Source organism: Falco rusticolus, chromosome 4, assembly GCF_015220075.1.
Source record: "Falco rusticolus isolate bFalRus1 chromosome 4, bFalRus1.pri, whole genome shotgun sequence".
Classification (NCBI taxonomy): domain Eukaryota; kingdom Metazoa; phylum Chordata; class Aves; order Falconiformes; family Falconidae; genus Falco; species Falco rusticolus.
Genome location: NC_051190.1, coordinates 23,857,903 through 23,880,758, shown reverse-complemented (window position 1 = coordinate 23,880,758; position 22,856 = coordinate 23,857,903). Strand labels below are relative to the sequence as shown.

General features: G+C 41.7%; 2 protein-coding genes across 8 annotated transcripts in view; one reads left to right on the top strand and one right to left on the bottom strand.

The window, feature by feature from the left end:
- Nucleotides 1–17,439, bottom strand: part of IFT122 (intraflagellar transport 122) — a 33,487-nt gene extending 16,048 nt beyond the window's left edge. Inside the window, exons 1-16 of one of the 5 annotated variants that reach the window (XR_005103860.1) lie at nt 16,665–17,227; nt 16,465–16,531; nt 15,438–15,522; nt 14,498–14,576; nt 13,624–13,700; nt 13,121–13,187; nt 11,949–12,095; nt 9,892–9,967; nt 9,173–9,364; nt 8,297–8,435; nt 7,485–7,687; nt 6,854–6,991; nt 5,926–6,090; nt 4,863–5,060; nt 3,155–3,295; nt 1,394–1,447 (exon numbers count right to left, since the gene is read on the bottom strand). Coding sequence is in view for 4 of the 5 variants with exons in the window: in XM_037385081.1 (XP_037240978.1) it covers nt 1,394–1,447; nt 3,155–3,295; nt 4,863–5,060; nt 5,926–6,090; nt 6,854–6,991; nt 7,485–7,687; nt 8,297–8,435; nt 9,173–9,364; nt 9,892–9,967; nt 11,949–12,095; nt 13,121–13,187; nt 13,624–13,700; nt 14,498–14,576; nt 15,438–15,522; nt 16,465–16,531; nt 16,665–16,762 (1,926 nt within the window). In the remaining variant the exon portion in view is untranslated. Of the gene's footprint in view, nt 1–1,393; nt 1,448–3,154; nt 3,296–4,862; nt 5,061–5,925; nt 6,091–6,853; nt 6,992–7,484; nt 7,688–8,296; nt 8,436–9,172; nt 9,365–9,891; nt 9,968–11,948; nt 12,096–13,120; nt 13,188–13,623; nt 13,701–14,497; nt 14,577–15,437; nt 15,523–16,464; nt 16,532–16,664; nt 17,228–17,285 lie in introns of those variants that run through there. The other 4 variants (XM_037385080.1, XM_037385081.1, XM_037385082.1 and 1 more) reach the window with 4 other exon arrangements.
- A 201-nt stretch (nt 17,440–17,640) lies between these two features.
- Nucleotides 17,641–22,799, top strand: MBD4 (methyl-CpG binding domain 4, DNA glycosylase). Of its 3 annotated transcripts, XM_037386351.1 has the most exons (7): nt 17,641–17,725; nt 18,467–19,308; nt 19,877–19,951; nt 20,611–20,745; nt 21,024–21,173; nt 21,878–21,981; nt 22,579–22,799. In XM_037386351.1, the coding sequence occupies exons 1-7, from the start codon at nt 17,691–17,693 to the stop codon at nt 22,654–22,656; spliced, it is 1,419 nt and encodes a 472-aa protein (XP_037242248.1). In that variant the 5' UTR covers nt 17,641–17,690; the 3' UTR covers nt 22,657–22,799. The 3 variants fall into 3 exon arrangements, with proteins under 3 accessions (XP_037242248.1, XP_037242249.1, XP_037242250.1); XM_037386352.1 differs by lacking the exon at nt 19,877–19,951; XM_037386353.1 differs by lacking the exon at nt 22,579–22,799 and having other exon boundaries at nt 21,849–21,950.
- The last annotated feature ends 57 nt before the right edge of the window (nt 22,800–22,856 follow it).

Genomic DNA, 22,856 nt, shown 5'->3' with positions numbered 1-22,856 from the left:
AAAGGAGGAAGAACATTCCATGAGCATATAAATTCGATTGTCTGCTGCCGAAGGAGACTCAGCCATCATGCCTTCTCATCACACTGGCTAGGCTGATACTGGACTAGTGCTGACAGTTTGCTTTAAAATCTTGGTTAAAAGCATAGTCAGAGGAATTGTTACACCATTTTTTAAAGACTTCACAGAATCTTGCCAGATAGAGAGATCTGGCAGTTACATTTCTTGCTACCACCAATAAGAAAAAAAAAACCTAATGTGTCATTACTGAGAAAACCATGACATTAATGGAACATGTGTGCTTAGTTACACCCTTACAAGCCTTAAAAGAAATTAAATACACCACAACCAAGAGTAAGCAATGATGTAGAACTCTCACTTCAGAAGAAGCATTTTCAAGAAGTCTGAAAGTAAGTTTATGCCTATTTACAGAGGGATTTTTTCCTTATTAAGCAGAATGTGACAATTCTGGAATACCCTCAACAGACGCAGATCTGGACAGGCGTACGTGGAAAAGAAAGGTTAGAAGTGGTGAGAGAATGCTAAAAAAAAAAAAAAAAAAAAAAAAATGGGGCAGGGGGGGCTCCTAATGCAGAACTTTGTCCCATGTCAGACACCACCAACCATTAACTGCAGCCAACAGGCATTCTGACAGAACCAGGACAGCTCAGCAGAAATGGAAGACAAGGAATGTATTCTTTCAGAAAAGGTGTAAATTTAATTAGCATGAGGGACAGAAATTCCCTTTATGTCATCTCAACACAGATCTTTAAACTAAGCATTATCATGAAGTCTTTGTAGAAGGACAAAGGTGATACCCTGTCTTTTAACATGCTTGTGACAGACAGTTATTGTCTGGTGAAACTCTATCAAGAAGTGTAAAAAGAGTAAGAACTAGTGATTAGAGCACAGTATGGAAGTAAGGAATCCTAAATTCTATTTCCAGTTGCCACAGACTTGTCATGAGACCTTGAGTTTGTCATTTTATTTCTCTGGGCCTGTTTCTGGCTCTGCAAAGAGGAGATAATAGTAATTACCTACCTCCAGGGGGTAGGGAAAGGCTTAATTAACTCATGTTTATGAAGCATTCTGTATTAAGCTCTGTTAGCACAGCAGTATTCTACCAATTATTAACTGACTATTGAATATTCTTCCAGTTTTCCTGAAAACAGTTTCAGAAGTTCTCACTGTCCCATACTCCATTTTTTTTCCCCCATGAAGTTTCAGTCATATGACTAGAGTTTGAGTCACCTCTGCTAATCAGGATTTTTCACTCTAAAACACATCTCCCAACAGTCAGAAGCACTATCCAAACAAAAGTTCCTCCAAAATAGAAAGTACAGATTTTGGCATGGTACTTAAGTGTAAGAAAATATCCTATCTTTTACTTTCTTACCTCTATGCTGCTGATCAATTCTAAGTATCGAAGGTCTCGTACCCTGGTAAATGCCTATTGAAAAGGGAAAAAAAAAAATAAAAGGAATTAACTTGAAAAGCCAGGAAAAAAAACATCAAAATACTGTTATGCATTAATCAAGCTGTCTTCGTGCAAACAGGACAGACAGAAATATGCTGGAATTTGTGTAGTCCCTAACCTGATGGGCTCTAACTACAACTGAGGCACCTGAGGCACTGCAGTAAGACTGACAGGGGTACAATCCAAACAGCTTATCACTGAAAATAAACCAGCAAAGGCAGGGACTATTAGGTGTAGGTATGTCAGTCCCCCAAGAAATACAAACTTCTATTTAAAATATTACATACATTTATTCTGATTATTTTGCAGCTTTTCCATTTTGATGTGAGGCATGATACAGACAAGAAAATATAAGGAAACTATTACAAGGTAGAACGTATAATTGATTGTATTGCCAAAGGATACTGCATATGCTTATCGTTTTTATACCATTCTGAAAATCCAGCATGGAAGTAGCTCAGAGAGAGGAAAGGAAGACAACGATAAGATAAAAGTACTGCAAGACAGTATAATGTCTTTTGCAAATGAAGATAATGTGCAACCCAAAGTCTCAAGTGACAGTGTCACGTGCAAGTTACAGCAGCTTAGCACTTATTCTCGACATGCATCAAAAAATAGAAATTTAACTCCTTAGACAGCATGTTTGAGATTTCTAACCAAACGAATGTTTAAGAGGGCATAGAATATTCTGCTTACACCAGATTGGACTAGGAACTATGAGCGCCTTTAATGTCAAGAAGCTGCTTTTGTTCGAATTAATCCGCTTTAATTCTAAGAGGGCACTACTTTAAGATTCCAAGGAGGCGCTGAAAACTTCTTTTTAAGAATATCTATTTGCATAAAGCCATCCATGGAACTGGAATTATTCTGATGCCTCCACTTAAGGAAAAAAAAGAAAAAAAAATAAAGCATTTAATTTCCTTTTAAAAAAATCTGTTATTAAAAGATGCCTATCGTTACAGGTCATTCCCTGTATATTTTTAGAATGTTTTGTCTTTCATACAAATTCATAACATTGAACTCGATTCACCCTCTCTTATTTAAGAAAAGGTGGTGAAAGAAAAATAAGGAAGTATTTTCTGCCACAGAAAACTGTTCTCCAGTATATGCCCATTTATAGACCACTCCCAAAACCAAGGCATTCCCGACAGAAAATGACCAAAACGATGGAATCCCATGACCATTGCCTTCAAAGAATAATAATGAGTAGATAACAAAGAATATGAAACTTCCACATTTGAGCTGAGATTATACTGAGTACCTGGGGGGCGGTAAGAGTACCGTTCCAGCCGGGAGCCGAGCAGGCAACAGGGCATTCTTTGCTGCCACCCGGTGGGTAGCACCGCCACTCACCAACGTCCCGCTTCTATTTCCCTCAAATTCATTAACACATTTTCCAGCAGATGAAAGACACCATTTTCTTTGCATTTAACGCTTTGATTTAGAACATGACATTTATATAGAGTGATAAATTAAATTTAATTTTAAAACCTCATCTCAAGGTCCTGCGTATGTAACAAATGAACATCTTTGGCATGTGGGATAACATACAAACACTACAGACCCAGGAATACCACTTTGTATTCCAGCCGTAAAACATACACTACACACACACAGACTGCACATATAGAAAAAATTATAAAACAAGCTTCCTGCTAAATAAGTAAATAACTGCTTTACCTTTTTAGCAGTTTCAAACTCCAGCCCTTCTAAGGCTTCCATGGCCAGCTCTCTCCAGTCAGTATCAGTTACTCCTAAACACGCAATTTGATAGGCTTCTTTAAACATTTTTCGTTCCAGGTATTGATACATGGGTGCAGACTGAGGATTTCCATTGAAAAACACGTATTAGAAAGCACAATACTGAGATATATTAATGAAATTATCTACATACATTGGGGGAAAAAAAACCCATTCCAATCATAACCATTACAAGCTCCACAAACAAATCTATGGGTTATTTCTATAATAGAACGACATTCTGGGGTGATTACTATGTATCTTTAGACAAGCTGAGTTAATTATATTCAAAACTCATCCATCTTGAAAACTTCAGTTCCTTGCATATTGGGAAGTAGTTAAAAACATGAATTCTTCTGAGCATCGTACAAGCTAAATATTATGTATGACGACATTTTTCCCAATACTATGGAAGCAGAGGAAAGGAGGGGGTAGTTTGTTCTCAAAGGCTAAAAGCATAAAAAGTGGCACAACAGCCCGGTGTGAACTATCCCTGGAAATATTCAGACAACGGGAAGAGGTATCATGAGGAAGTAACCCTTTCATGCCAACCCTGATGACAAAGCCGTTTTACCAGCACTATGACTATTAAGGCCAAAAGATGCTGACCTGTCCTATGAGAGAAACAGTCAAGTGCAGGCTGACACTCTGCAGCTACAGCTCAACCCCTTTGAACAAACAGGGAGCACTGCAGCTAGATTACCTTTACCTCTGGGTTTGCAACCAAAGACAGCATGCAGATTGATTTCTATGTTATTTTTATCAATTTAGCTGTATACTTTTTGGTACTCCCTCCCTCCAAAAGTGTAGGTTTGAAAAAGCTGCCTCTGTGATATGTCACAATAATTTTGTGGCATATCAAAGCCAGGTGAAGAGTGTGCTAAACCTGGTTGATCTCATGGCTGTCAACAACATGGGACAACCCAAAGCCTAATTAAGGATCTGGATAATACCTCAGAGGAACAGAAAGGGGTCTGTAACACAGGTAGCAGTTAGTTAATAAAAGCATATAGCACTGTTGCCTTCTTCACTGACTCTTAAGTTTCAAATCCTGTCCACACCTGGATGCCTAAGTCAGATTTTTGGTTTTTTTTGTTTATTGGACTGTGTTAGACTTTTCCATTGTTTCCCATAATGCAGAAACCAGCAATCTGTGGAAGGCAATCTCTTTAAGTTTAGAATATATATAAAGATTACACATATATTACACATTTAGACTAAAATATACAGCTTAAATATTGCCTAAACACATCTAGATGAAGCAACAATAAGACAAGATTTGATGGTACTCATAAGAAAAATGGAATTACAACTTGAGAAAAGGTACATAGAGAAACTACAGTAAGAATACAGGAAGAGGTAACACCTGCACCTTATCTTCATCTTTGCTTTTCGATTATGGGCATTTGCAAGTAGAAAGGGAGAATTAGAAAAAACAATCAACAACAGCAAAAAGGAAGTTAGCTTAATTAATGCCAAATAAACAAGAAAATCCCCATCATGCAACATAACAAAAAACAACTAAGAAAGTGTGAACTGCAGTCATTTTGGTAATGGAATACAAGTAAATCTCAGAAAAGCTTTTTCACTTCTTAAACACTGATGTTTATGAAATGTAAAGCAACACTTAATGAGATTAAAGGATTACCTGCGGAACTTCAACAGCTGACATAGAAAAAACATGAAGACAGAAGATCTTGGAGCCATTGTAGCCCACGACAAAGCCTTGAAGTTTTTGCTGATGGACAGGGAAGTTACTAGCTTTGATATTGAGGTACCCTCCTCCAGAAAAGCAAAGCATATCCTCACACTGTGTATTCCAAGCCACGCTATTAGCATTGGGTTCCTAACAAGCAAAATAACTGATGATTACAACAGATGCAATCACATCTTTCCTAAGAAATACACATCCCTCAGCTAGAACATTTGACTTCTTATAGTCTGGGTGTGTACAAACAGACTTACTATTTATGTTTGTAATGTTCTAAAGCCTAGTATATTCCTAAACAGATTTAGAGGGACATATTTTACATTTTAATAAAAAGCTGTAATTGTCTTGCCTTTGTTTTGTATTTATGAACGGTCCATACTGTCAAACTGTAGAACATAATACAAAAATTCCACAACAATACACTGTTAACTAGCACATTTAATCAATTGTTTTTCTGCCTGTTACAAAAAGAAACAGACCCTGTCTTTGTAGCACTTCATACTATCTATCCAGTTTTCTTTGAAAACATTTCATCAATGTGAGTGAACCTTTAGAATGACTGATAAACTGCCAGTGAAAAGAGAATTATCATTATTCATTTTATAGTCTTGGAACACACAATAAAAAAATAAATTTAGGCTTTAATTCTGTTCATACTAATGATTAAGCCAAAATGCTCATTAACTCTAATGCAACAGAGGGAACCAGGACAGAACTCTAAATTAAATTCAAAAGGTCACATGTTTAAGTGCTCTTTATTCAGCTGTTGCTCACATATATCTCCTGTCTTTTAACTCCTTGTCTACCATCTCTAAAAGGGTGGTTTCGATAGAAAAATAGATCACAGTTAAATCCTACAAAATGTGATTAATGGCTTAAATCAGTTACATTAATTTCTGCATAGCAACACTTTCGGTATGTTCTGTGCTCCAAATCACTTCCTGCCCCCCTGACCCTTTTAAAACAAAGAAATAAAAAAACCCTAAACTTTGAATTTTACCTGAAACAACAACTCTTTGGTATGAATATCATATACTAGGCAGGTGTCGTTTTCATCAACAACTGCCAGCTTGTTTCGGGATGCACTCATGTCCAGGCAGCGCACAGCTGTGGATTGCTTCAACAGGACAATTGCGAAGACATTATCGACAAATATCTTCAGAATCTAGACATATTTGAAACCAAAGTGAGTCCACCCATTTTTACTACTAAAACTAGAAACAGCATAGCAGGTACAAGCTTTAACGCTGTTTAAAGCATGCAATTGCAACTTTTTTTTCAGAGATAAACTGTGTATTAAAATCAAGGAAATTATTTCAGTTTGAGGTATCTTGAAAAGACTTGCTTCCACAACATACTCTAGGTTGCAAGCCTATACAAATCAATCATATGGTATACATCCTAGATTTTTTAATGCTCCACTAGTTAAAAATTTACATTAATATAATACTACAGGAATATATAGCACAGATGCAGAAGACAAAGGATCTCAACTTCATCTCTATTCCTGTTCTCTGTATCAATACCTCTGGGATCAGTTTGAAATTTTCAGCTGTTAACCGGCTCGTGAAACAGACAGCAATTTCACCCCTAGAACATCCACACCTTCACAAGTGGTCATCAGGAGAAACGTACACACACACACACACACACTAAAGACAAACCCTCTCTCAGTTCACCAAGAACTCCATTTTTGTACTTCGTTCCTAACAACTTAAGGACTTCAGAGAAAATTAAACATGTTCGTATAAATTTTACGGCCAGAGAATGTGAAAGAAAGAGGTAATTGAGTTTTAATCACAAGATGAGACTCTATCATATAAAAATCAAGGTTGTAAAAGAGCATGTTGCTCCTAAGGTCTCCCCCTAAGAGCACAGAACAGATTTTACTTGCAGTGAAAAGACACACAGCAGACATTACATGTTACCTGACCATTTTTTAGACCAACTAAGAGGCCTTCTCTTCCTGGTGGTCCTCCAATTACTTTAATATAACGGATAAGAGATTCCATCAGCCATTCTCGTTCTTTAGTGCCACTAAATGAGAGGCACTGCAACCTTTTCTCCTAAAGACACAATAACATACAAAATACTGTGTGGAAGTAAAGATAAAACTTTGTGTCTCTGATGTGCAGTATTTATTACTATACTAGCACGTTTCCCCTCTTCTACATATAAAAATTGTAAACAAAGTCAAAGAATTCACCCTGTTAAACTGACTATTTAAGGGTTTCCAATGCTATGAGTAAACAAACAAGACCAAATTAACCCCCACCTTTTTCTTGTAGTTCACCCCCACCCGGAAGTTCCCCTGGATTATGTGCTCATTTATCCAATTCACTACAGAGACTGTTTCACTGGAACCGAAACACCCATGGCATGCCACAGCTATTGCTTAGAAGTATTGCCAGCGCTGCACATGACAATAGCACTACACATTGGCACCTTGGCGAAAAACTGTAATAAATTACACAGTACAATCTTTTCCTACCAGCTACTTGGACAGCTATCTTAAAAACTCAATGCACCCCATACTACTCTAGATTTTAAGGCACATACCTGGCATAAAATAATGTGATCTGAACATACAACCAGCAAGTTGCATTCAAATTTTTTTACTATCTTTTCCTTCACACGATAATACATATCTGAAGAATCATCTGAGTATAACTCATATATCAAGATTTTCTCTGGCATCTGGATTGCTAATCTGTTTTTGTAGATGGCAATTTTCTTTACAAGTTCTCTGCCTTTTATTCTAACTAGAAAGGGAAAAAACCACAAAAACAGTAACAGTATAAGCTGACATGAAAACAATGGATACAGAAATCAGAAAACTTATTAAAACTGAATCTTTCTAAAGCACCCCTAAAATTAAAAGCAGATTTCTGCTTGGGTACGTTTGTTGTTCTGCATCTATGTAATCTACTATCTCCATCACAATTTATCACCTTCTATTACTTGTCAACAGCACATCCAGGAGCAATATTTTGATTCCTTGCCATAAAAAGCCAGCGGATATGAAGAAACAAAATCAGCACAAATCCTTGAGGGTGCAAGTAAGAAAAAAAGTTAAATATGATGTATGGTATTTTTATCTCATTTGCAGAGATTAAAACCTTATCTTAAAAGCCTCTGTCCCTCCCAATGTTCTTTCAAATCCCCACATCTTTCATTAAGCTTGTCAGCACCGAACTTCCAGAATCCAAGTTTGTACTCTTGTCCCTGCAAACAGTATTCCTCAGTTTTACTGTCAAAGTGACAACAATCTGTCTGGTATGTGCAGCATATATCCCAAGTGTTCTGATGGATATTAATTAAAAAAACCAAAACAGAGTGAGAGTGAAGCTTGACTGCAAGTGTGAAATTACCTTTTTGTTCGGTGATGAGGTGTTGGACAATAACATCAGTCATGCTGTCTCTATAAGCATAGCGATCTTTATAAAGGCCATGAACAGTGCTGAAGATCAACTGATAAAAGGATATCGTTCCATCTTGGCAGCCCACTGCCTGAACACAAGAAAATAATTTCAATCAATTGGTACATGTAGGTGAGAACTGGCAAAATGTGTACTATTTATATGAACATTATGTTCCTTTTCCTGCATAATGTATAGATTGATACCAATTATAGCCTACTTGTTCTTAAACAGTGGTAAAAGGGCAATGCAAAATGAGTACTGATCTCATAGACCATGGAGACCACCATACTGCATGGGGTTTTGTTTGGTTTTGTTGTCGGTTTTCGGGTTGGTTGTGTGTTTGTTTTTTTTCTGGGGGTGGGGTGTGTGTTTGTTTTTCAATTTGCTCTATATCTCTATACCTTTGTACAGTGACCTGAGTGCCGCACTTACAGCTAACAGTGGCCACGTTGGCATTTTCCACAAGGTGTAATGCTAGAAACTTAAACCGATCTGAACATTTTCTTTCCATCATGGAATTAAATTTGGTCAACCTAGAAGTTATTAGCTGCCATTTCTTCTTTTCCCTTCTCTTGTTTTTAATCAAGAAGCAGAAAATGCCTTACCACCTGAAAACAGGTGTTATACTCATTTACAGCCTTCTTACAGCCCAAGTTTTCGTTGTTCAGGATATTTTTAATTTCAGTGATAGGTCTAGTACCTCACTAAACACTGCTCAGGTTTGCTGCCTCACTAAGAATGTCTAGAATAAGTAACTGAGTTTGCAATTTTTGGTCTTACCTTATGTGACAAATTGTGAAAACATCAGAGAAATGTAGTACTTACCACGTAGTTGGAGTCTGGTTTAACTTTGCACGTCCACACCCAGCTGCTTTGCTCCCCTATGGTACCAAGACGCACACCATCCTTGGTGAAGAGGGAAACTTGTTTATCTGAACCTCCCAGTAAAATATACTCTCCTTTAGTAAAATAGCTAACACAGCACGGATCAAAATTGAGCGTTCTGTCCTTCCCAATCTACAAGGGGGGGAAAAAAGAAATCAAAAACATTAACAAAAGGCTTATTTCATATTTCCCAAGGCAACAAGTGCTGTCACTGGTACCATTCTTCTCACCTCTCTGGCCATGTGCAACTTTTCAATACCCCAGAACCACCGGCTATATTAAGATTCCCGAAGGCAGTTCTAAAATACATCCAAGAATCCCTCCAGTCCCAAACCAGTCTGCTCAGAATGCAAGCAACTCACAAAAACCCCTTAACAAAAAATACAAAGATGTCCTCTACAGACCAATAAACCCTATCACAAGCCAGCAAAGTTGTAGGGTTTTACTACAAAAATCGTAAGACAGCAGCTGAGTTGCCATAGGAGAAACAAGAGGTGAAGGAAGAGATGGTTAAAAAAAAAAAAAAAGGTAGACTCATAAAAGGTTGGGAAAATATTAATGTAGCTAATAAAGCACTAGTATACAAACACTCTGAATATAGGACACAAAGCAGAATCAGAAATACCCTGCCACTCTTGAATACACTTTCTAAAACGTACCTGTTTGCCACTAAGCTGGTAAAAGGAAAGCTTCTGACCCCAGTCTGCCACAGCTAAAATATCATTGCGTTCATCTCTAACAAAAAAAAAAAAAAGTAGTAATTCTACAGCAATTTATTAATAAATTTCTTAGAGCAATACAACTAAGTAATAGGATAGCAGAATTGACTCCATATTACTCTTTAAAAAAAAAAAAACAGGCTGAAAGGATAGTAGATACATCTCGCCATTTAAAACTGAGGAAGACAGCTTGAGGCACAAAAGAAAAATCAGTCTCCTTTACAGAAATAACTGCAAAGCTTGATGTATGACTTCACATACAGCTCTATAAGCAGTGGGTACAGTGAAGTTAATGGTCCCTTAAACAGATCAAGCACCTAGGCCTGGATTCTTAGCTGCAGTAGTACAAAGCCACCATAGCATTAAAGTCAATACAGCTGAGCAAGAGTAAACTATGATTATCAGTAGTACAATTATCAGGAAAAAAAAACTGTTTGTGTGAGAACAGCAGTAGCCCAAGGAAAAGCTTCAGGTCTCAGATTTTTTAGCTTTGGTACTCTGACACGACCTGCTCAGCTTAGAGCAAAACATGAGAGTCACCTTCTCCACAGTTTCTTGCCTGTGGAGAAGAGAGGAAGAAGGGAGATGGTAATCTGAATATTCTGCTGCAAATAATGCCTCTAGAATTATTCAAACCTTTTAACAAAAAGGAAGCAGACAAAAATCCTAATGAAAAGCTGTTTAGTAAGCACCCTCCTTTGCTCAATGAATGATGCATGTAACCTGTAGGAAAAAGCAACATGCTATCACATACTTAAGAACTATCTCATAACGAACACATGCTAGCAGAATAAATTCAGACCATACAGGCAACTATTCATGTAGAATTTCCTATTTATTTAATATCTGATTTTGCACCCTGCATAATACTCCCTGCCTTTGGTCCTTTTTATAAATTACTCTTCCAGATAATATAGATACATATGCTCCTTTGAAGTTTCACTCACAAGTTGAAATCCACAGAGATCCCTTCTTGCTCATTGTCGTCTGACTACATTACCTACTGCCAGGCCTGGATTTCCATACTGGTATCTCCTCTAACAGCTGTGAACTGACTTCTCTTGTTCATCTGCTCTACTACAAAAATTCTCCCATCTACTGCAATAGCAATTGTTTATTCACATATCTGGGACAATATTCCCTCTGAAGTGAAAAAACAGTTCCCCTCTATCTCCCCCAGATCCAAACAGACCACACTCCACACACATCCCCACCCACAAAAAAAAAAAAAAAAAAAAAAGCGCCACATAAAATACTACACAAGAAAAAAATGTTTCTTGAGATCTGATGAGGCTGCACCTTGAACACTGTGTTCAGTTTTGGGCCCCTCACCACAAGAAAGACACCGAGATGCTGGAACGTGTCCAAAGAAGAGCAACAAAGCTGGTGTTTAGAGCACAAGTCCTGTGAGGAGCGGCTGAGGGAACTGGGGGTGTTCTGCCTGGAGAGTAAGAGGCTCAGGGGGGACCTTATCTCTCTCTACAGCCACCTGAAAGGAGGCTGTAGGCAGGTGAGGGTCGGTCTCTTCTACCAAGTAACAAGCAATAGGACAAGAGGAAGTGGCTTCAGGTTGTGCCAGGGGAGGTTTAGATCAGATATTGGGAAAAATTTCTTCACCAGAAGGGTTATCAAGCATTGGAACAGGCTGCCCAGGGAAGTGGTGGGGTCTCCATTCCTGGGGGTAATTAAAAGACACGTAGACGTGGTGCGTAGGGACATGGGTTAGTGGTGGCCTTGGCAGTGCTGGGTTAACAGCTGGCCTCTATGATCTTAAGGGTCTTTTCCAACCCAAACAATTCTATGATCTAAGTGGAACTTGTTCCCAGTTTCTCCACTCAAAGGCTGGCAGCAAAGCCAAAACTCCAATACATAATCACTTAAAAAAAAGGTAAGGTACATGTCATTAATCTGTTTCAGCAGGGATAAAAGTCTTTCCACCATCAATAAGCCAAGGATTATCTATTCAGCATGAGCAAAGGAAGGATGAAATTATTTACCTGGATGGATTCCAACAAATTGACCATATTGGAGACGAAGCACCACCTGTACGCTCTATTTTAACTTTCTCTTCACCATTTTTATTCCTTATGCTGACAATGCCATTGAACATCCCCAAAGCAAGGTACTGGCCATCGTTCGTCCAGCTGGTAAAACACATACATACTGAAGAGCAAACTATTAAAAACAAGCAGCAGGAAGGTAGGATGGTAGAGCATACTCAAATAGGGATGATGGAAGTGTATTTCAATCTAAGAGGGAGTTCTGGGAGGTAGCCAGTAATCCTACAGTTTGTTTATGCATCTAAATCCACATTTATGGCAACAGCATGCACTGCAGCAAGAACATTTTATAATATACACAGAAATAAAGTGTAGAAATAAAAAAAAATAAAGCGATCATCTGCTTGCAGTACTTTAACATGTGCTAAGTAACAGATACATTTTTGGGGATGACAGTGTTGGCAGTAGACCAGACTGTTTTAAAAGACACATTTAGAACACTGATCAGATAAAATTGCATGGTGCAGGACAGAGGAGACCTGGTTTCTATTCTCATCTCTACTGTAGTTAGATGGATGACTTTACACAAATTAATGTACCCTTGCTTCAAGTTTCCCATAATAGTAATATCGCCTTCTACTGAAAATACCAACAACACAGGAGATGAACAACTCTACAAAAGGAAAGTATAATTATTTTTCCGCCACCTTCATTTTATTATTGCACAAGATGGCTGAACAGAGGGAGAGAGAAGACACTTGCTCAAGAGCAGAACACCTCTCTGATACTTTCAGAAGAATTCAGTTATAAACAGTATCAAATAAAAACCAAGACCCTTTGCTATTAAAAAAGAAGGGGGAAGAAAAAAAAAAAAAAGCTCCCTGAGAAGACTATGCAAGAAAGAACAAATCATCTTTGACAAATATTAGTAATATTCCTACTGGAGCATTAAAATACCTGAGTAGCGTTTATAACGATGAGAGTGCCAAAGCAGCACAAAGTACACAATCCTACTGAACAGCAAGGTGCCCATCCCATACTACTAGGTACTGCCTTTGCATACATTGAACTATTTCACTTGAACATTTTTTTTCTTTAAGCTTGCATATTATTTGGAATGGTCTGCATTGAAATGAACTTAAATGATACACATAATCCTTAAAACTTACCTACAGCAAGTAATCTTACTGCTAGTTTTATGTTTAGAGACTGACTTCTGTTCAGGAGACCACAAGCCTTGATTAAAGCAAACAAAAAGCCAATGTAAATTACAAGTAAGCATTAACTAGTGTTCAGATTGGAAACTAGTATTGTGAGAAAACTCAGCTGGGACTTCAGAGGGATCAAAGTCTCAGCCACTGCTAGAAGGGCATTTAAATACTTATTATTTAGCAGTAAATGGGGGGCAGGGAATCTATCTAAGTAACACAGAAGGTGTCTGCAAAAAATCAAAGTAACGAAGTAGTACATTTTATCCTGTGGTGCCTCACTGCATGGCCCTTTCGAACAGAGTTTAAGTGATTTAAATAAGTATCTAATGTTACTTAAATTTAGGTAGCTTTGTATCTCATCTCTTCTGGATATAAAGAACTGTACCTATCTGTAGTTAGCTTAGCTATAGAACTAAAAGAATATACTGGCTTAATGGAAAAGTTAGAGAAAGAAGACATACCAAAATCACTGGAAGAGCAGGATGCCAACTGATGAGTAAGAGGATTGTATGAAACACATTGTATAGAGTCATTATGCCTAGAATGAAGTAACAATCATATTTCAATAAATCATTCTTAAATGTCCCCTTTCCTGAGTTTCAGCAAAATAGCTGAAAGATTTACCAGATGCCAGAAATAATGTGATCAGTTTATATTATATCAAATTAACCTGCTATCACTGTAAACTAATAAACAGTAATAAACTTTATAAAAACTGTCTCCAGGTGCAGGATTCACTGTATTTCATCAAGATTAGCTAAAAAAGGATATAGATGGTGGTTTGTGAAATATGATTGAAGGTTATAGCCAAATTCTAAAACAAGCATGCTTGTGTATGCTCCTAGCAGTACACTAGCTTGTGCATACTATCTAGTAATAAATGTACACATACATTTTGAAACAGAATTTGAAGATGTCACTTAAGAGGGATGACATAAAAACACTGCCAAAAGAAAGATGGAAATGCACCAAAAGTACCAAACCTTATTTTTAATCTGATCTTTGAACCAAATTAAATTAATTTTGTTTATAATACAAGGTCATATTTTATTTCATTTTATTCTGAGCTATACTGAGCTTCCCCAGTTCTCTGCCAGCCCTCTAAATTCAGAGATTTATCGAGACTTCCCACCCTCTTTTATGAATTTAATTGCTTTCTTCCCTCATTCAGATACTTCAACTGTTCTTTTGCTCTTCCCTCTCTTATTATCCCCTGGCATTTTCTCTGACCTTAGTCAACCTTCTTCCAAATCTAATGGCACATACTCTTTGACAGCAGAAGTGCATAATCAAAGTCCGCTTTTGAGAGGCGCAGAACTGAAAGGCATCACTTACGTGTATTTCAAAATTCCTTCTAACTTTGAAGTCCAAATTATCACGCTTTTATCAGCGGAGCCAGATGCAAAACGTTTGCCTAGGAATTAGATACAATTTAAATCCCGCACATACAAGAATCACTTTCACTCTACACACTCAATCAAAGAGAGAGCAAGAAGTTCTTAAACTTGACAAGGCTCAAGTAGTAAAGGGCCTAACACTACAAGTGCCTTGATGTGACTGCACTTCAACTACGTGAAACTCCAATAACAGAGCATGCCTCATTAAAGCCCAGCCATGCAAGCATGTAGCCAGTCTTTCCAATACTGTCAGCCACAGGCTGGAGATTTATGTTAACAGTGCCAAGGGAAAAATGGCACATCCTCACAGGTATCCCTTGTGACTTAAACAGCAGTATTTGAGAGGAAGTCCTCTGAGCCCACAGACAGTAAGCCCCCACAGAACAAGAATCAGAGACAATAAAAGAACTGGAAGCAGAATAAAGTCTGTAGTGAGGATCTGCATGAAGGATCAGAAGATCAGGAAGCTTTGGGATAGTGGAACTATGGGGAATAAAAATCAGAGGCAGGTAGACTACTAGAAAGAGGTCTCTGTCTAGAAAGATCTCTGGGGTAAGCCTTCTCTTCATGTTACCCCACAAATATAAACTTAACCATCACTGAAGTAAGTGGGAGAGGGGAAGTGGGGACTACCGGTCTTGGATTAACAGGTAGCCTTACATGTAAAAATATGGTACTTCTGCATGTAGCATTTGTATGGCAGTTCAGACTCTCCATTCAAAAGAAACAAACAAAACACCAGCACTTACCTTCAGGATACTATTACTGAAACAACCAACCCTGATTTCTCTATGTATAAATTAGCAACAAGAAATGGAAGATAGGCACTTCACAAACCAGACTAACAAAGCTCACCTCCCCCTCAAAGTGATATTTACCATCTTTAGCATAAGCCACACAGTATACAGTGTCCTTATGTCCTTTCAAAGGTTGAATTAAGGTTCCATCAGAAGTATCATACACCTATTTAAACAAAGGGAAAAAATAAAATAAAATCAAAACCAAACATACAAACACAAGCCCCATACATTAAAAAGTCTTCCAGTGAGGACCAGGATATAAAATTACTGAAGGCCACCAAGATTATACACTTACATGTTTGCATTTTTGCATAGCATGCAGTCCATGCAAGACAAAACATTTTAAAGTGAAGAAGCTTTCCTTAATTAAATACTTCTCAGAAAGAAGACTCTGTATTAGAAAATTAGATGCACGAAAGAAATTTCCAAACACTTCATTAGGCCATCTTGTTTTAAAAATTTCCTTCCTTTCTCTGCAGTAGATTTTTTACTGGAAAGGATCATCAATAAACATATCCAAAGACTGCTGTCCCGCAGTTCTGATCTCTGTAATTGTTCCATCCATCATCTATCCATCCCTGCAGTTTCTACACCTGCCCCACATGAAAGCCTTGCAGGAACAGTGAGAAGTATGGTCCAGAGCTGCTCTCGCTGATGGGTAAGCAGGAGACAAACAGACCCAGGGAACTGCAAAAAGCTCTACTTGGAAGCTTCTCACAAAGTAGGGACATTGATTTGAGTTTCTTTTACCCTTTTCACAGAGATTCTAAGAAAGTTTTAACAACACAGTATTTGTATACCATGCCACTGTGTTAAGTGTGGATGCAGGTTAATGGATTTCAAACCACCGGGTGAGGTGCGAGAGGATGAGATGATGCAAGTAACTTAAATCTCATTACTTTTGGAAATAGAGCTTAAAACTTTGTAAGAAACATTAAAAAGCTTCAAAACACTTTACACTTATAGCCTGCATTAATATGTATGTAGCTATGAGGCTGGACGAGTAGAGATAAGAGGATTTTTGATAGGTTATATTCATAAGTTAATGTGAAAAAAATCATATTCATTCAGTTGTAAAGGCAAGAGGAAAAAAAAGTTTCCCTACCAGGAGTCTATTTCCAGCAGCAATTATCAGTTGAGTCCCATCTGGTTTGAATGCAAGATCATAAATACTAGAGGAAAAAAAACACAACACAAACACCACCACCACCACCCACCCCCAATAAAACCCCATATTAGTAGGCAGAAAATATATTTCTTTTCATGTCAAAGCTGCCGCATTAAAAAAAATGGTGAATTGCATACTTGAGCGTATATCGAACTCTGAGAAAATTCCCCGAACTACGAGCACCCTCTGTGGCCGCCTGCCGCAGCCAGGAAGAAGCCCAGGCACCGGCCACCATCCTGGCTCCAGGCCTGAACACGCACGGGCGGGGGCAGGAAGGAGCCTGCTCCTGGACCCTTGATACAGGACCACGGATACAGGCACAGCCTGCTGGCCTTCGGCTGAACGTGACGTGTAAAAAAAGAAAAACCAACCCCTACAAAGGACTCTGCATTACTGGGGACCGCGGGCATCAGCCGGGCGCTTCAGGAGTGCCGCTGCCCTGCCCGGGGGGCAGCAGAATGCCTGCCCGGGGCAAGGACACGGGCTCCCGCCGCCCACGGGCCCTGCGGCGGGGCACGGCACGGGGCGGTGCCGGCGGGCCCAGCGCAGCCCGAAAGAGCTGCCCCGGGCCGCCGCCGTGCCCGGCCCCGCTCCTCGGCACACCCTGATCGGCAGCCAGGCTGCAGCCGGCCCGCTCCCGGCCCGCTCCCCCACCGCCGGCAGGCCGCCGCCTCTCCTCACAGGCCGGGGGCGGGGCGCGGGCGCCTCGCTGCGCCGCGGATCGTAGCGGCACGGCTGATGCCCCCCGGGCCGCTCACCACTGCTCAGCCTTGTCGCGCCAGGTGAGCGCGGCCCGCATCCCCCGGGCCGGGCCGGGCCGGGCCAGGCCGCCACTCACAACCCCGCGTCAGCACCGCCGCCGCACGCTTGTTTACACCCGCCGCCGGCGCCACGGGCAACGCGCCTGCGCCCGGGGCCGCGCCGGGCCGCCGCCACGGTAGGGGGCTCCCGCCAGCGGCGCGGGGCTGCGCTTGCGCGGGGCGGGGCTGCGCTTGCGCGGGGCGGGGCTGCGCTTGCGCGGGGCGGGGCTGCGCTTGCGCGGGGCGGGGCTGCGCTTGCGCGGGGCGGGGCTGCGCTTGCGCGGGGCGGGGCTGCGCTTGCGCGGGGCGGGGCTGCGCTTGCGCGGGGCGGGGCTGCGCTTGCGCGCCGTAGGGCGTCACGTAATGGAGGCTGACGGGATGGCAGCGGCGGCCCGCGGGTAGGGGCCGGGGCGGCCCGCGGGGTGGGGGTGGCGGCGATGGCGGCGATGGCGGCGATGGCGGCAGGTGGTCCTCGCAGAGCGGCGTTGGGCCTGAGGCCGCACCCGGCCGGACCGGACCCAGACCCGCTGCTCCGTGGGGCCCAAGCCCGGACCTGGGCTCGCCGCGCCGCGAGGCCCCCCCCGCTCGGAGCAGGGCCCACCCGCGCGGCTCCTTCCCCGCGCAGCCTCCCGGGCGGCAGCCGAGACGGGGCCGGGGCCGGGCCCGGGCCCGGCCCCAGCGGCGAGGGCTCCGGCGCCGCGGCGGAGAGCGGGCTGGCGAGGCAGCGGGCCGCGGCCGGGCCCGGCGCCGTCCCCGGCGGCTGGCAGAAGGTGGCCAGGCGAAGGCAGCCGGGCAGGATGGCGTGGGGGTCGGTGCCCTTTGTCCGGTGAGGCCGGAGCCGGAGGGCTGGCCCGGGCGGGGGCCGCTGCCGCCCCTGGGCACAGCCCTGCCCCCGGCGCAGGCTTCACTCGCACTTAAACCCCTGTGTGCGGAGTGCGGGAGGCGAAGTGTGCAATGTGTGCGAGATTGTCTGTAAACTGTTTTGTAAAGTCACAGAAACTTGCATTGACATCACCCTGTCAACCGTTTTTTGTCATTTTTTTTGTTTATTTGTTTTCTTAATTGCTAGAATACTTTTTTAAGTGAGGAGTGAGAGAATGAAGAAGTCACCACTAACTTACTTTTCTATCATACCACAGTCCTGAAGGAAATAACCTAAGATCGAAAATTGCACTTGTGGAGTATTTTCGGAAAACTGGGGAGACGACACTAAAAGCAAAAGATTTTGATTTTACAGCTCCTTATCAGAGTACACGTTCAAGGGTGAAAAAATACGCCACAGAAGCTGTGAGAACTGTTTTAGAGAGTGAGGATTGTCACAGTCAAGTGCAAGACCTCAGTGTACGAAACAGCGCAGAGGATGGAATTCAAAATATTCAGACTGGAAATGAAAACCTGGGAGAAGTTACGTTCACTCTGGAAACTGAAGATTTGATCATGAGAGGCATAAACCCAGAGGACTGTTTGAAAACCAAAAAAGGGGCAGGTGGAAAAAGTGTTCAGAATAAGAAAACTAGAAAGAGCTCAGAAAAGAGGAACCAAGATAATACCCAAACCAAAAGACGGAGAAGAGTATGTAACAAACAGGAAACTGAGTGCCTTCAAAACAAGAAATTTTGTAGAAGGAAAGACAGGTGTGTCACTGATAGTCAGGGCGTAGATGATCAGAATGCAGACCCTGTGGATGCAGGAAGAGCTCTGTTACGAATGTCCAGGTCAAGGTCAGATGCACAGTTGAGGTCAGTGACAGCTCTCTCACAAAGGGAGCTGGAGAGCCTGGCAGAGGAGGAATGTGTGGAGACAGGTTCTAATGACGCATCCTCCGCAAGATCTGAGGAGAGAACCAGCGGATTCAAAATACAGAAAGAGACAGATCAAAGGAGGCCGGGTAACCAGGATTTTAAATCTGACACTGAAACAGATGCTAACATCTTGCAGCTGTGTGATAAGACAAACTTCACAGCAGTTAAAATGATGCCAGGTATGTATGTGGTTTTGAGGCAGAATATGTTCCTAACATTCTGCCAGGGGTTCTCGTAACTGTAGGAGCAAAGTATTCTGTTTCAGGTCAAGCTGCTTTGACATCTGAATCTGACTCATTTTTTTATCCAGCAGCATTTAACTTAATGCAGATCTATTCACAACTGGAACTTACTCTACAGATCTCTTTAGTATAATGTAATAATGTTCGTTACCTTCGCTTCACTAAGTTTTAATGTTGTTGCACAGTTGGTCAGTTTGATTCTTAAAAAAGGCTCGTTTTATCTTGTTTCATGTGCTAGAGTGTGTGGACAACATTTAATCCTTGATTGTAGTTTGAGCCTGTTTCCTCAGACTGTGGCAAAGTAACAGTTTATCTACTGAGGATTTCTTGTAGAGTTGAAGTACAGAGGGAGCCCTGGAGTGAATCTAAAGCACGTTTATGTTCTGTACAATTACAAGAAATCCTTGTATTTCCATCACAACGTAAAATAGAAATAGCCTATGAAACATGGCAGCAAAATACTTTATTTCTTTTCTTTTTACTGCAAACTTTTTATTTTTTACAGAAGAGTCTATACCACGAGCACAAGTGGATAGGAGGAAAACGAGCCCGTATTTTTCAAGTAGATACAGTAAAGAAGGTATGATATTCTTTAGGGAAATAGGTTTTTTTTTTGTGGAGGAGGAATAGGATGGCTGAAGATCGAGTGATGTTATGGAAAATTTCTTCCATTTTTAGGCTGGTCTTGCTCAGGTGGCATTAGAGAGCTTGGCTTACTGCACTGGTGTTCATCATGTCCTGTTTTAAACCTCAGTGGTTTGTATCTGGCAAATAGCCGTTAAGGCTGGTATGCAACGCCTTGGCAGCTCTTGCAGCAGCTGCAAGGTGCTGGGGTGAATGGGCTTTGGGGAAGTTCTCTTCAGACTGCTGAGGTGTTTCCCCTGTCAAGGGGAGACCCTGTACCCAGTGGCTGCTGCTCTGTACCTGCGCAGGAGCATGGCAGTGGCTGGGGAGGGCATCTCTCCTCAGAAAATATATGTAACATGGAATGTGGGGGCACGCAGAGGCAGCCTTGACTTACTGCAGTCTGTGCTGGGGGACACATAGTCCCCTGCATTTAGGTAAAATTTTTGTGGGAATTGCCATTGCTCCATCCCCATGTGGTGCTCCAACAAAGATGAATCTGCTTCAAAGGGTGGTCTCTTTTTTTTTTAATATTTTTTATTATTGTTTTCATTTAAATAGGTAAATCTATCCTTTACTGTCCAGTAAATTTTCCTGTATTGCCTCTGTGTACAGCTCCCAGCCCACCTAGAAGGAAGGCTTTCAGAAAATGGACTCCTCCACGTTCTCCTTTTAACCTGGTCCAAGAAACACTTTTCCATGATCCATGGAAACTTCTCATTGCAACCATATTTCTCAATAAAACTTCAGGTAAATGGAACAGTAAAATTTTGTGTTGTGTAAGTGTTGGAGTGGTGTTACAGGGTCAGAACAGCTGCCATTTTTAATGGCATTAATGAAAGAATAAATATATATTAAGAAAGAATAAATATATATTAACTCATGTTAATATACAGTGTATATTAACAGTGTAAAAACATCTTTAATTTCTAACTCTTGCCTCTGAAAAAGCTCACTTCAAAAAGTACACATAGGTAATAAAAAAAGAAAATTACCCACCCAGCCCTCATGATGGGTTCTTTCACTAGGCAAAATGGCGATTCCTGTGCTCTGGGAGTTCCTTAAGAAGTATCCTTCCCCTGAAATAACCAGGGCTGCAGACTGGAAAGAAATGTCACATCTGCTCAAACCTCTTGGCCTCTACGAACTCAGAGCAAAAACCATCATCAAGTTCTCAGGTAGGTTTTCCTGAATGTGTCTGTGGAACGGTCTAAATTATACTGGCAAGGCAAACAGCATTGTCTTCAAACAGTGCTCTGCCACTTTTATTACTGTTTGACAAATACTGGTGATGATTTATTTTATGCAGCTTTGGGATGTGTTGGTCTTACATATGCAAAGCTGCTGATCCTGTTGTCTTTGAGAATGAAGTAACTTACATAATGAGTTCTGCAAGAGACCTTTGTCTGAGAGACAACTTTGAGTGGAAAAATATATGCCTGCAGGATGGTTGGACTTGATCTTAAAGGATCTTTTCCAACCTAAACCTTTCTGTAAGACTGGGTTTGTGTTTTGCAGCACTGTCATAAGGTGGCTTTTCTCTGTTTTGCATCAGGTGACCTCCAGAAGGCCTTTCTAGCCAGAATTTTTCTAAGATTCTGGTATTTTCTGTACTTAGACTAAAAGTATTCTGCTGTGGGTTCTGAGGAGAGAGGTGTAATAAAAACTCACCCGCAGTGATTTGTTTACAAGATGTTTGAGATGTACCCCATAGGGATTCATCACCTAGTTTCACCAGGAAATAGCTAAAACTTGTGTTCTTCATTTAAAAAGTTCCAAAGTGGAAATGTGTTACAATAACAGAGAATCAGGATTTTGTTCAGAGTTGCTTTCTGCGACCTGCCCGCCTGCAGGCAGTGAAGTCTGTGACTGTACGTTGCAGATGAGTACCTGAGCAAGCAGTGGAAGTACCCCATCGAGCTGCATGGGATCGGGAAGTACGGGAACGACTCCTACAGAATCTTCTGTGTCAATGAATGGAAGGAGGTGGGTGGTGTGCCCGAGCTGCTGGGGTCTGGTCCACCATGCGCTGCTGGCAGCAGGGCTCTGTCCTTTGGCATCATGGACTTTGCATCTGTGGACTCCCTTGGATTTAAAAAGGGAAAGGATAGGGCGTTTTATATCTTTGGTAGGTTGAATTCCCAGAACATGACTTTTGCAAGTCTGAACCTATAAATGAAGACTTGTCGCCTTAATTTTTCCCCCCCTGTAGTTTTCTGCTTTGACTGTTTTTGCTTATTTCCTTGATGTGGGGGTGAAAGTCTTTTCCCTGCTCTAGTTAAGAACTGGTGTCCTTACGGTTCCTGCCAGCCAGATCCCTTCGAGGTCCGTGTTGGTGGGGCCTTTGGCGTGCTGAGGTCCTCTTGTGGCAGACGACTGTGAGGGGCAGTCGAGGGGCTGCTTCACTCTCTGGCATAGGACCCCCTGTCCTGATTCACAGAGGGGTGGGGGTGGCTGCGGGGCTGACCGGGAGCCGTGTTCTTTGTTTTGCGCAGTGTGGCCTTTCAGGGAAACGTGCCAGAGCACGAGGTGTTTTAACAGAAGGGATTTTAGTAAATGTTAAACATTTTTGCTGTGTTTTAGGTACAGCCGCAGGACCACAAGTTAAATGTGTACCACGCCTGGCTCCGGGAGAACCGGGAGAGGCTGAGCATAGACTGAGGGCAGCCGCACGTCCCCCCGTCCTGGCCAGCTGGCTCAGCACCGCGGCTGGCGCATGCTCCCGTGCGTGACCCCAGCTGGAGGCCTGCCCGAGCCCTGTGAAACCCCTGCACTTGTTAATAAATGTTCCCCCGTTTCGTTTCGGCAGAGCCTGCTCCTTCTGCGCCGCCCCGGCTGGGCAGGGAGCTCGCAGGGGGGCT